The sequence below is a fragment of the Anomalospiza imberbis genome, chromosome 6, assembly GCF_031753505.1.
Source record: "Anomalospiza imberbis isolate Cuckoo-Finch-1a 21T00152 chromosome 6, ASM3175350v1, whole genome shotgun sequence".
Classification (NCBI taxonomy): Eukaryota; Metazoa; Chordata; class Aves; order Passeriformes; family Viduidae; genus Anomalospiza; species Anomalospiza imberbis.
The window spans coordinates 49,284,430-49,295,003 of record NC_089686.1 but is presented as its reverse complement, the minus strand read 5'-3'; the positions used below and the strand labels follow the sequence as shown (position 1 = coordinate 49,295,003).

Below are 10,574 nucleotides of genomic sequence, written 5' to 3'. Positions count from 1 at the left end.
GGAAGGGAAGAGGGGACAAGTTTCTGTGTGGAGCCACTGCCATGAGGCACCCCTAGACCCCCTCCAGTTTTGATGGGATTGCCATTTAATGCTGCTCAGCCCTGCAGGGAGGGGGCTGCTTAGGAAACCTCTTGGGGTGGTGTCATCTGCATTTCAACTCCTGAGTAAGGCAGGCACAAAGGTCAACAGGGGCAAGTAGCAGAGAGGGGCTGCAGGTTCTGATTTTTGAAAATTCTTTTCAAACTGAGTCATTGCCCTGTGATAGCTCATTAAAGTCATGCTATAAATTAAAACAGGAGTGTAAGCCAGAAGAACATGCAGCAAATTCTGCAGGCACCCCGCAGTGCTCAGAGCAGGACAGAGCAGCCTCTACAGCCTCTCAAGAATGTCTTCTGCTCTTTTAATAGTTCTTAGTGGGGTGTGGAGGTTTGTATCACGTATCTTTCTCCCCTTGCTGAATCAAAAATAGTGCACTGAGTCACTGGTTACAGGCAGTCCCTGGCCATGCTAAGCATGTGTCCCCCAGCTCCCCCAGGCCTCCTTCTCACCTCCAGCAGCACTTCTGCTCCAAGAAGGGCTGCAGGGAGGAGAAAATCCCTCTCCCTGCTGCAGCATATGCTTCCAGCAGCTTGGCAGATGATCTCTGTGGATCCAAAAATACACTGAAATGGGTGGGAATTTTTCTGCTGCCTTCCAGGATGCTTGGATCAGGGCTGTCAGGATGGAGATGTCCACCTTGGAATGGGGCAGCTGGCCCTGGATGAATGAAGTTCCACATGGGAGCATGCCCTGCAAAGAGCACTTATCCTGCCCATTTTCAGTGGGAATGCCAGTATGACATTGAGCACAGGGAGAGGGAAAAGCTTTAACCAGGGAGCCTTAAATGCAGTGATTCTGAACCTTAATCTCTTCTCCTTAACCCTATTTTGAAGAGCTAAACCACTTCCCCTTCCACTCAGACCTGCAAAATGAACAACAGGGAGCAAAACCCAGTGGTTTATCAATACCCTGTTCCTGAGAATAGGTATTTCCATGCTTTGTACAAGTAATCACTATGAAAGTTGCAAGCTGGGCAATTTCACAGAAATTTTTGGGTTTCTAGTATCTATTTTAATTTTGTATTTTACTCCCCAAAACATGCTTGTGCTTTGTCCCAAATCAAAACAATCCGTGCTAGCACATGTACAATAATTACCTTCAGGGATGACTGAGGTACAAAGAGTGGAAAAGGAAGGGAAAAACAGAGAAACAAATTCAGTTTTCCAAGAGCTGTTAATTACTCATTAGTTTGATGTTGTTAACTATTAATACATAACTAACCACAAGGGTCAGACCCCTGAAAGTCCTCCTAGCACTGCTTCCAGCAGTTGTTGTGGCTCGTACCTTGCTCAACAAGCAGCAATATTTACCCACTGGGTTGAGCAATGCTGGCCGTGCCCAGCCCCAGTCTCACTTTTCAGGGCAGCCTGAATTTTGACATTGACCCTGCTGCTGATCTGTGCTAGCATGCAGACATTGGCCTTGTTAAAGACTCTCATTCCAGCCTCTCATATCTGCTTTTTAGGGCTCTGGTGTCTCATCTCAGCATCATCACACCTTTGCTGGTGCTTCAAAATAAAATTGTTTATTACTGCTTGCCATTGTCTTCACACTGTGTAACTTTTGCATTTTAAAGGTATTTACTTTGTATCCCTGACTCCTTTTTCCCTTATAATGCCATCTCTTCAGTTCACTTCTGGCTTGTATCTATTTTATAGGGACATGTCCCACCAAAGTACTCTGCTGTAACACTGTACTTACTTATCATGTGCCCCGAGGGACAAAGAGAGAAATGTTATAATCTAATTTTGTATACATATGTTTGGATTTCATTAGGAAATGCAACATGAATTGAGATGCCCAGTGGCTCACCAGCAGTCACTACAAGTATTTTAAAACTGTGACATATAAGTGTTCTGCAGTCTCCCTTTCTGATTGACCATCTCTGTGATCCTTCTCCCCATCCAAGCAGCTCCACAAACTCCAATCTGAAAGCACTGAACAGTGTGACCCTGCGAGTACCAACTGACAATGGTTTCCTGAAGCACACAAAAGGCACCTCCACGCACTCAAGTTGGTTCTGTCACAGCCAAAACTCATCACTGGGCTTCCTGCTTGTATCCACGTCCACACCTCAGCCAGGGCAAGCCCTGAGCAGGCGAGGCAGCCTCCAGCTTCCCTCACACCCCCTTCTGTGCCAGGGACACGTGGGAGCCACAGCTCTCCTGCTGCTCAGCAGGATCCAAACTGTGACACCACCTCCCGAAAAGCAGACGTAGGCTGAGAAAGAAAGTTCAAAAGCCCACTCGCTTCTGAGTTCAACTATGGAAAACACAGTGTTTGCTCATTGCTAAGAACAAGGACTTTTCTGGGTAAAAATCATAGCACTGATGCCTTCTTCAGAGCCTTCCCACGGAGAATGGGGGTGGGCAGCAGAAGGAGAACTCTAAGCACAATTTCAGATACCTGTGTTCCCAAATACTTCATAAATCACAAATTGAAAGGATTCCCAAAAAGAAGTAATATCCTTAGTGCAAAATAAATACGCTCATCCTTCCTTGCTCTGCCCCCAAAATGCTTCTGAATATTTTAAATGGTGAAAGAACAGAAGGATTTTACATCACAATAATCCCGAGAGTCAAAATCACCAGCACTTTGATTCAAACAATTCACTATGGTGATTTTAACAGCACAAATCCTGCCTTCCTCATATTATTATGATCCTTTTTTGTTTGCAAGACTTCAGAAAAATTAGGCAGATTTTTGAAAAAGAAATGACATAAAAGATGGTCCTTACAGCAGCCCAGTGAACAGAAGCTGTCTCTTCCCATCCTTCCCCTCCCATCTCAAAGGGAACAAAGAGAATTTTCCACCTCTCAGCTTCACAGATTTCCCCGGGGCAAAAAGAAGCTTGCATCAGTTCCTGAAAATAGTTGTGTGGTATTGCTGCTGAAACTGCCTCACATTTAGGTCAAATCTTGAGAAGATCTGCAACCAGAGCTGAAGTGGTTTTATGAAAGAACCTTAAGGTGCATCTTACACACTGAAATAAGGCACTAAGGAGACTTATGGACAGGCCAAAGATTCCAAGTCACTGGAAAGCCAACTAATATTTTGTGTACGACTCTTGTGAGAACAGAGCAGTGATTTTGTGGCAAGTGATAATGAACTTTCAGAGGAACAAAGGTGCCTGGGAAATGCAGGGAGCTCTACTGTGAGTGTCCTCTGACAGGCAGTGGGAGACAGGGGAAGGAAAAAAGGGAAAGCCAGAAAATAGTGTGACAAATCAACTCAGTCTTACAGAAGAAATGTAATCATGTAAGGCATTTAATCATGCCCTATTAAAAAAAAAAAAACAGAGGGAGGGGTACGATTATGATATAAATTGTGCCATTCCAAATTCTCTTTGCTGACTACTTGCTAATGCTAATTTTGCTGTCATTTTGTTGTGAAATTAATTTTACATTTTCAGAGCTGTTCACAGAATAATATAGGTGTATTGAGGATTTGGAAACTGAGTGGGCATTTATTCCTGTAACTGGCAGTCTGATAATGCTTCATAAACATGAAATACATAAACACCAAAAGCATAACAAATATTTTTTCATTTTAACCCAATACTTGATTTCACCCAAACATTGATTGTTTTATTACAGATGCCTGAAAATGTTCCATAGTCACTATGGAAGTTTTCTTAGCCTTTTGAATGAGTTTGTCATATGGTTACACTGCCAAGGCATCATAATTTTGCCATATTATTGCCAACACAAACAATTTTAGGCATCTCTTGTGAACTACAGAACACACAAGTCATGATACCAGATCCTCCTTGAATAATTATGTTTAAAATAAGTTGGTGCCTCTCTGCACAGCCTGTATAACCAGGTGTGGGACCAGCTCTGTGATACTTCTTCAGGTTTTATTTGGACATTATGTTTTTTTTCACCTGGGTGGCCCTGCAGCTAATACTGGTGGCATGTCCTAATAACCCTGTGTAGAAATAAACTTGCTGTTGTTACCAGGAGCTCCAGAGAGTGGATTTGCAGGAGTGGGCGAAGGGGAATTGTTCCTGTGGCCACTGTGGGACTGAGAGAGTGAACGTGGCTCCTTCATGTTTGCTGGCAAATGACAGCTCTTGGATCCAGCTAAAAACCAAGGCAGGCACCAGCTGCACAGGGGGGTCAGGATGAGACTGGAATGGGAATTGCTTCCTCAGCAGCAGTAATGTTTTTGACACAGCATCCCAGAAGTGAACATGCTGTCTTTATGCACCCTTCCTTCCCCTAAGCACAAAACCCTTGGTTTCTTGTACAAAAGGGAAGGAAGTAAAAGGTTTTCCCTGTTGCATATAGATATATTTTCAGCATTCAGCACTGTCCTTTCATTCAAAATATGCAATTCTATTTTTATTCCCTGATTATCTAGCAGAATTCACCGTGACCCAAGGGAGAGATTAATTTTTGTACTGAATATCCTATTGCCATGTGGCTTGGAGAGAGGGAACGTTGCTTCTCTTAATTTTGAAATTAAAATGCAGAATTTTCCTATTTATAATTGATTTCAACTGTATATTATCTGCTACTCCTTTTAAAGGCAAAGTATTGCTTACTTTCAGAAATGTACAGTACAAAAAGGTATTCCTGAATGTTTTATTTTGGAAGTGTAAAGGCTTTTAAAATAAACAAAAGTAAATATTCAAATACATTTCATACTGCATGTGGTAGGAGTGGCTCCATACAACACAACATAGATGATGCAAATCCAGCAGTTAATTTCTTTGAGACATACAGTATAATATAGAGACACTTCCAGATCTGGTCTTGTGTAATTGCCTGACCCTTTTTTTATCATTTAAATCCAGCCTACTTTATTAATTATTAATATTTTATTTTGCCATATTGATTGTTCAAGTTAGGAAAAAAAAATCACCAGTTAAAAACTACTGACTTGCGAACACTGCAAGAACCTAAAAAACTGCAATCTCTGAGGATAAATATACATTTATTTTTTGAGAAAATGTGTGATTACCTGCAGTTGAATCAACGCAGAATGATCGTGCGATTAAATAGTCTGAATTGAAATTTAAAGCTGCAGACCATGATTTTCCCTACTCCCTGTTCTGCTTGAAATATCTCACACCTTTAAAAAAATATAATTAGCTTTAGATTTCCCCACAATAAATAACACCAGAACATACCTTGTGCTACCAACCTGAATTTTAAAAAAAAGTAAGAGGCCACCTCAGTGTTTTGAGTTCATGAGATCTTTCAGACACAAAGCCCTAACAGAGTTTCCCAGTCAGAAGGCATCAGGAAGGCTCTTCGCTTATGGTAAACTTGGGCTTTAGCTTGACAGACCTTTTCCTTATTGTGCCTTTCGGGGACAGTGGCATGGTGTCCATAATGCTCTTGTCCTCCTCCAGCTGCCTGGCAGTGCACGAGGGGGTGGGCACTTTCACCGTGTTGCCAAATTTAGAGTAGTCCACCGAGTAGCGCCCATCTTCCTCTGCAACGATGGGCACAAACCTTTGGCCCCAGAGGATTTCATCCGCCAGGTAGGAGGTCCTGGCCTGGGTGGTGATGCCGGTGGTCTCCACCACCCCTTCCAGGATGACGATGATCTCCAGGTCCTCGTGGTGGTGAAGGTTCATGGGGGAGATGTCGTAGAGGGGGCTGTTCTTGTCTATCACGTGGTAGATGATGAGTGGGGAGACGAGGAAGATGCTGTTGCCCCCCACGGGGTTCTCCATCTGGATGTCGATCTGGTTGAGGGGCACCACCTCGCCCTCCAGGCTGGCAGTCTTCTTCACCACCTGCATGCGGATGGTGGCACTGATGATCATGCTCTTGCGGAGGTCGCCCACGCGCAGCATGAAGCAGAGCCGGCCCTCCCGCAGGGCGATGACCGCGTGCTTGCTGAAGATGAGGGTCTCGGCCCGGCGGTGGGCCTGCGACGTCTTCATGAAGATGCAGCCCAGCATGATGGCGTTGATCACCAGCCCCACGATGTTCTGCACGATCAGCACCAGGATGGCGGCCGGGCACTCCTCCGTCACCATGCGCCCCCCGAAGCCGATGGTCACCTGCACCTCGATGGAGAAGAGGAAGGCGGAGGTGAAGGAGTGGATGCTGGTCACGCAGGGCACGAAGCCGGCCGCAGAGCCCGCCGCCCCCTCCGCGGGGTCCCGCTGCAGCCGGGTGCTGTGGTCCAGGTCCCCGTGGGCGAAGGCGATGAGCCACCAGACCATGCCGAAGAGCAGCCAGCTGCACAGGAAGGACATGGTGAAGATGAGCAGCGTGTGCGGCCACTTGAGGTCCACCAGGGTGGTGAACACATCCTGCAGGAAGCGCCCCTGCTCGCGGATGTTCTTATGGGCCACGTTGCAGGCGCCGTTCTTGCCCACGAAGCGCGCCCGCCTCTCCCGCGCGCGGTACCGGGCGTGATCCGGCACATCCTCGGCCAGCCGGGTCAGCACGTACTCCTCCGGGATGATCCCCTTCCTCGAGAGCATGGCTCCGCCGCCGCCGCGCACCGCCCCGGGCAGCCGGGGGCGGGCGGAGGGGCCGTGCGAGCGCTGCGGGCTCTGCGCGCCCGTGCGCGCTGCCGCCCGCGGCCGAGTGAGCGCCGCGGGCACGGGGGCGCGGCCGCGGCCGGCGCCGAGCGGGGAGCGCCGCCGCCGCAGCCCCCGCCGCCGCAGCCGGCCCGGCAGCGCTCCCCGCCGGAGCTGGGGGCGTTTCTTTACCTTTTCACCCTCCTTTTCTTTTTTTTTTTTTTTAATTTCCCTCCGGAGGAAGGGTTTCGGGCCGCGGTTTGTATGTAAACATTTGATACAGAACGGATTTGCTGCCTTCCATTAACAGGGCCTCCTTTGTGGGATGCCGTGGCTTCATGTCGGGTGATTATTCCGTGAGGTGGGGGCGGGGGAAAAAAAAGGTACTGGCCAATTTTAAAAAAGGGATTTGTAACAATAATAATAATGATGACATTGATAATAACACCAACAACAAAACAACAACAATAATAGTGATAGCACACTGAAATAATAATAATCATAACAAACTATAATACCAAACAACAACAATAATATTTTAATGTATGTATATACTGAAATTCACCTGCATGTCTTCCAGTCAGTAGGAGGAAAGCATTCATCTGATAAATCACCAGACAGTGGTAGGAAATTTGACTGAATCCAAGGATTCAATGGCTCAACAGAGACCTAGAACTAAAGGGGCTCAATCCCACTGACAATTTCACCAGAGTTATTTAAAATAAACAAGGGGTTTTGGGTATTTTTTCTGCAGAGAGGAGACCGTGAAATGATGTGAGCTGTGTGGCTTCTCGGGAAAATGTCAACAATCCAAACAGCAGCAAAAGCTAAAAAAAAAAAAAAAAAAAAAAAAAAAAAAAAAAAAAAAAAAAAAAAAATTTGGCCACGAAGGATTAACCCCCAGTGACATGAATGTCCAGACAGGCATCAAAGTCCTCAGAAGAGGCAAAAAACGGAGGCAGGAAGCTAGAAGCTAGAACCTCTTTGGGACACTGGGATGTCTCTGTGGGTATAAATACATACATGGGCATGCCTGTAAGGAGGTGTCATCCTGACAAGATGCATTATGTAAAAACATTCTGATGTGGCTTTGCTGCTGTATGAACAGCAGTATTCTCATTGATGTGTTTATTTCCTCTGGTTTCAATATTTTGTTTCTATTTCAGTTTAGATACCAACATTGTGGAGTTTCTACAGCATCCCAGGATATTCTGGATAAGAGTTCTTTCTTTAGTACCAATGGATTTGTGATTATTTCTTTTCCAATTGCACGATACGTGTCCATGGACTTTCCCTTTAGTTTTGGCTCTAAGTGCTTTGGTACACACTGTAAACAGCTCTTGGCACTGATTCCCTGGCCAAGGCAATTGTCCAGTTGATGTCTGGGAATCAGCCAGTTGGGGTTGAAATTAACTTTCACCACCTACAGCTACTTAAAGCAGCCCACCGAGGGATTTTGGATAGCAGTTTGAAGTAATCCCCCTGAGCTCTCCGCGCAGTCATTATAGGTCTTGTATTTAATTGTTTACTATTACTTTGGACTATTTGTATTTTTATGTATGAATGGTGGCATGTCCTTGCACACATCGATTCCTTTTGGAGGGGTCAGTTTCTCAATCTGGTTCATCTTTCTTGCTGCTTTGATAAATAAAGCTATAATAGCAGCAAAGTGCCCTGGCATGTGGCTGCCAGGCCACTGAGCTTAGCCAAGGGTGTTCCCCCTTTCTCTACATCCCTTCATCTAGTCATCTCCTAGACTTTTTTTGTGTCCTTGGTGTGAATGTCACCTGCACCTACACATTTAGTTTGTTAACTACATGATTTATATGACAATGTCATTTTTAAAAAAGTGTGGAGTTTTTTTTTTTTAAACCAACATTTTTCTTTTTAAACATGAAAAAAAGAAGAAAACCCATAACTCAAAAGTATGAAATAAGCTGAAGTTTTATTTGTTAGATGTGTAGTTCGGCAGCTGATGGCAGGTCCTACTTCCAGAATTTTGCAGTGAGCATTAACAGGCTGTGCAACACCAGGCAACTCATGGGCAACGTTTTACACCCTTGCAGACACGGACATAGGGATTCAAGAGGCAGTCCTGACTTTTGTGCCGTTTTTCCTGACTCTTTTCTAAGCGTGGTCTTTATTCTGTACCTTTTCCTCCAGAGGGCGGTACCTCCATAAATGTGGAATGGATAAAAACCTGTGTCGGGGGAGAGGGTTTTAGAGAATGAGTGAATTGCTGCACAGCCTGGTGCTAGGAACGAGCCAGGGAGGGGTGGTTTATGAACACACTCATCACGCTGCTTTTAGGAATCCTGAACTCTCCAGAGCAGTGCTTCCTTGTTTCCACTTCTGCAATGGGACTGTCATTTGCCACTTCATTTTCTTCATCTCTGAGCACTTAGGGGCTGAGATGGGATAGCAAAGCAAGTGGCTTCTGCTGAAGAATTTCTAGAGCTGTCTTTATGGATCAAGTGGCAGATACTTAAAAGAAAAAAGTAACAGATCTTCTGAGTGAGCCAACATATTTATGTTAAGAGCTGCTGAAAAAAATTGGGCTCACAGGAATGAACAATCCCACTCTGCAGTATTGAATCGTGAGAGGTGAGTTCTTCCACCCACAAAATAGGTTTTACACTTCAAAACTTCCCCCCCCCCCCATTTATTCTAATTTTAATGGCTATCAAACAAGATCTCATAACTGTCAAATTAAAATTTAGTTTTCACCATGTTATTACTCTGCCTTTAGAAGCTGAGTAAAGCTTCAGAGGCTACACAGTGTTAGTCTGACAGAAATTAAGCCTCATAAATCACCTTGCAGTACGAGTAGGGAGGCAGAAGAAAAGAGATCAGAGTTGGTTATGCAAAGCCACAAGGGGAGGCATGAGCAGAGCTGAGAAGAGGACTGATGAAGCAGCCATGCTGTGTTTCCTGGCCACACTGGGACAAGGGGATAAGTCCTATAAAGTTTTTTGTATAGTGGAGGCATTTATACAAAGCAACAAAAAACCCTCTGGTTGCAGCTCCCTGGGCAGCCTATCCCCTAACACCTTTGGGACTGAGACAAGTTCCATCCCTCAGGAAAACTGAAACCTGGCCTTGGCTTGCACTGGTCTTGCAGCCATTGCAGTACAGCCCTTTGCTTAGTGACGCCTCACTGCCACACAAACACATCTGTGAGCCTGGTTAACACTGACTCCTGGGCTGCCCAGCTCGTGGCAACAAAGTAAATTGACTCAGGTAATGTCAGTGATTCTCACACCACAGAATAATGTTCCTGGGAACTGCTTCTGGTCACTGGTGAGACTCTTAATCCTTTGGAGTTAGGAGCAGGAACCCCCTGGCCCCACATAAACAAGACCAGCTGAAAAGTGCTGCGGAAATGTCCTGTCCCAGTGGCAGCCAAGAGCTTCCCTGTTCACAGACACCGATTCAGCAGTGTGGTACCATTAGAAATTGGTAATTGTTGGATATGAATGAACTCACCCTACTCTCCTGCAATGCTACTTTGGGAAATACAAGCCCAATTTAAAATGGAAATTTATGATGCTTCCACTTTTGAGTTCTAATTTCTCAATGCTGCAGGATAAAGTACAGCCTCCTTAGCAATATGCTGTTATTTCCTCCCTGCATTCCCTTCTGGGTGAGGCTGTCAGAAGCTTGTGGAATAGGAGCAAGCCCAAATTGTAGCATCAAAACCCAGACACTTCATTAAAAGCACATGAAAGCACCTCACTTCTCTGCATCTCTCCCCTTGCCATTAGAATCTCTAAGAGCTTCCACAGATGGCTGCAGAGCCTCTGCAGTGTGAGTTTGAGGAGTCCTGCAGAGTGGTGCTTTGCTAAGCCTTTACAGGATGAGATCCTGCCTTAGACCAGTAATGGGAAGCCAGGAGACAGCATGCCCAGGAGCTGTGGCAGAAACCTGCTCTGTGCCTTTTTGCTCCCACTTCTCCTCTCTCAGCCCTAATGGAAGCCTGGTATTC

At 45.5% G+C, this 10,574-nt stretch overlaps 1 protein-coding gene across 1 annotated transcript; it reads right to left on the bottom strand.

The window, feature by feature from the left end:
- Positions 1 to 4,674: 4,674 nt before the first annotated feature.
- On the bottom strand, positions 4,675 to 6,594 carry KCNJ11 (potassium inwardly rectifying channel subfamily J member 11). The gene has a single exon (XM_068194067.1). The coding sequence runs from the start codon at positions 6,548 to 6,550 to the stop codon at positions 5,348 to 5,350; it is 1,203 nt and encodes a 400-aa protein (XP_068050168.1). The 5' UTR covers positions 6,551 to 6,594; the 3' UTR covers positions 4,675 to 5,347.
- Between the last annotated feature and the right edge of the window lie 3,980 nt (positions 6,595 to 10,574).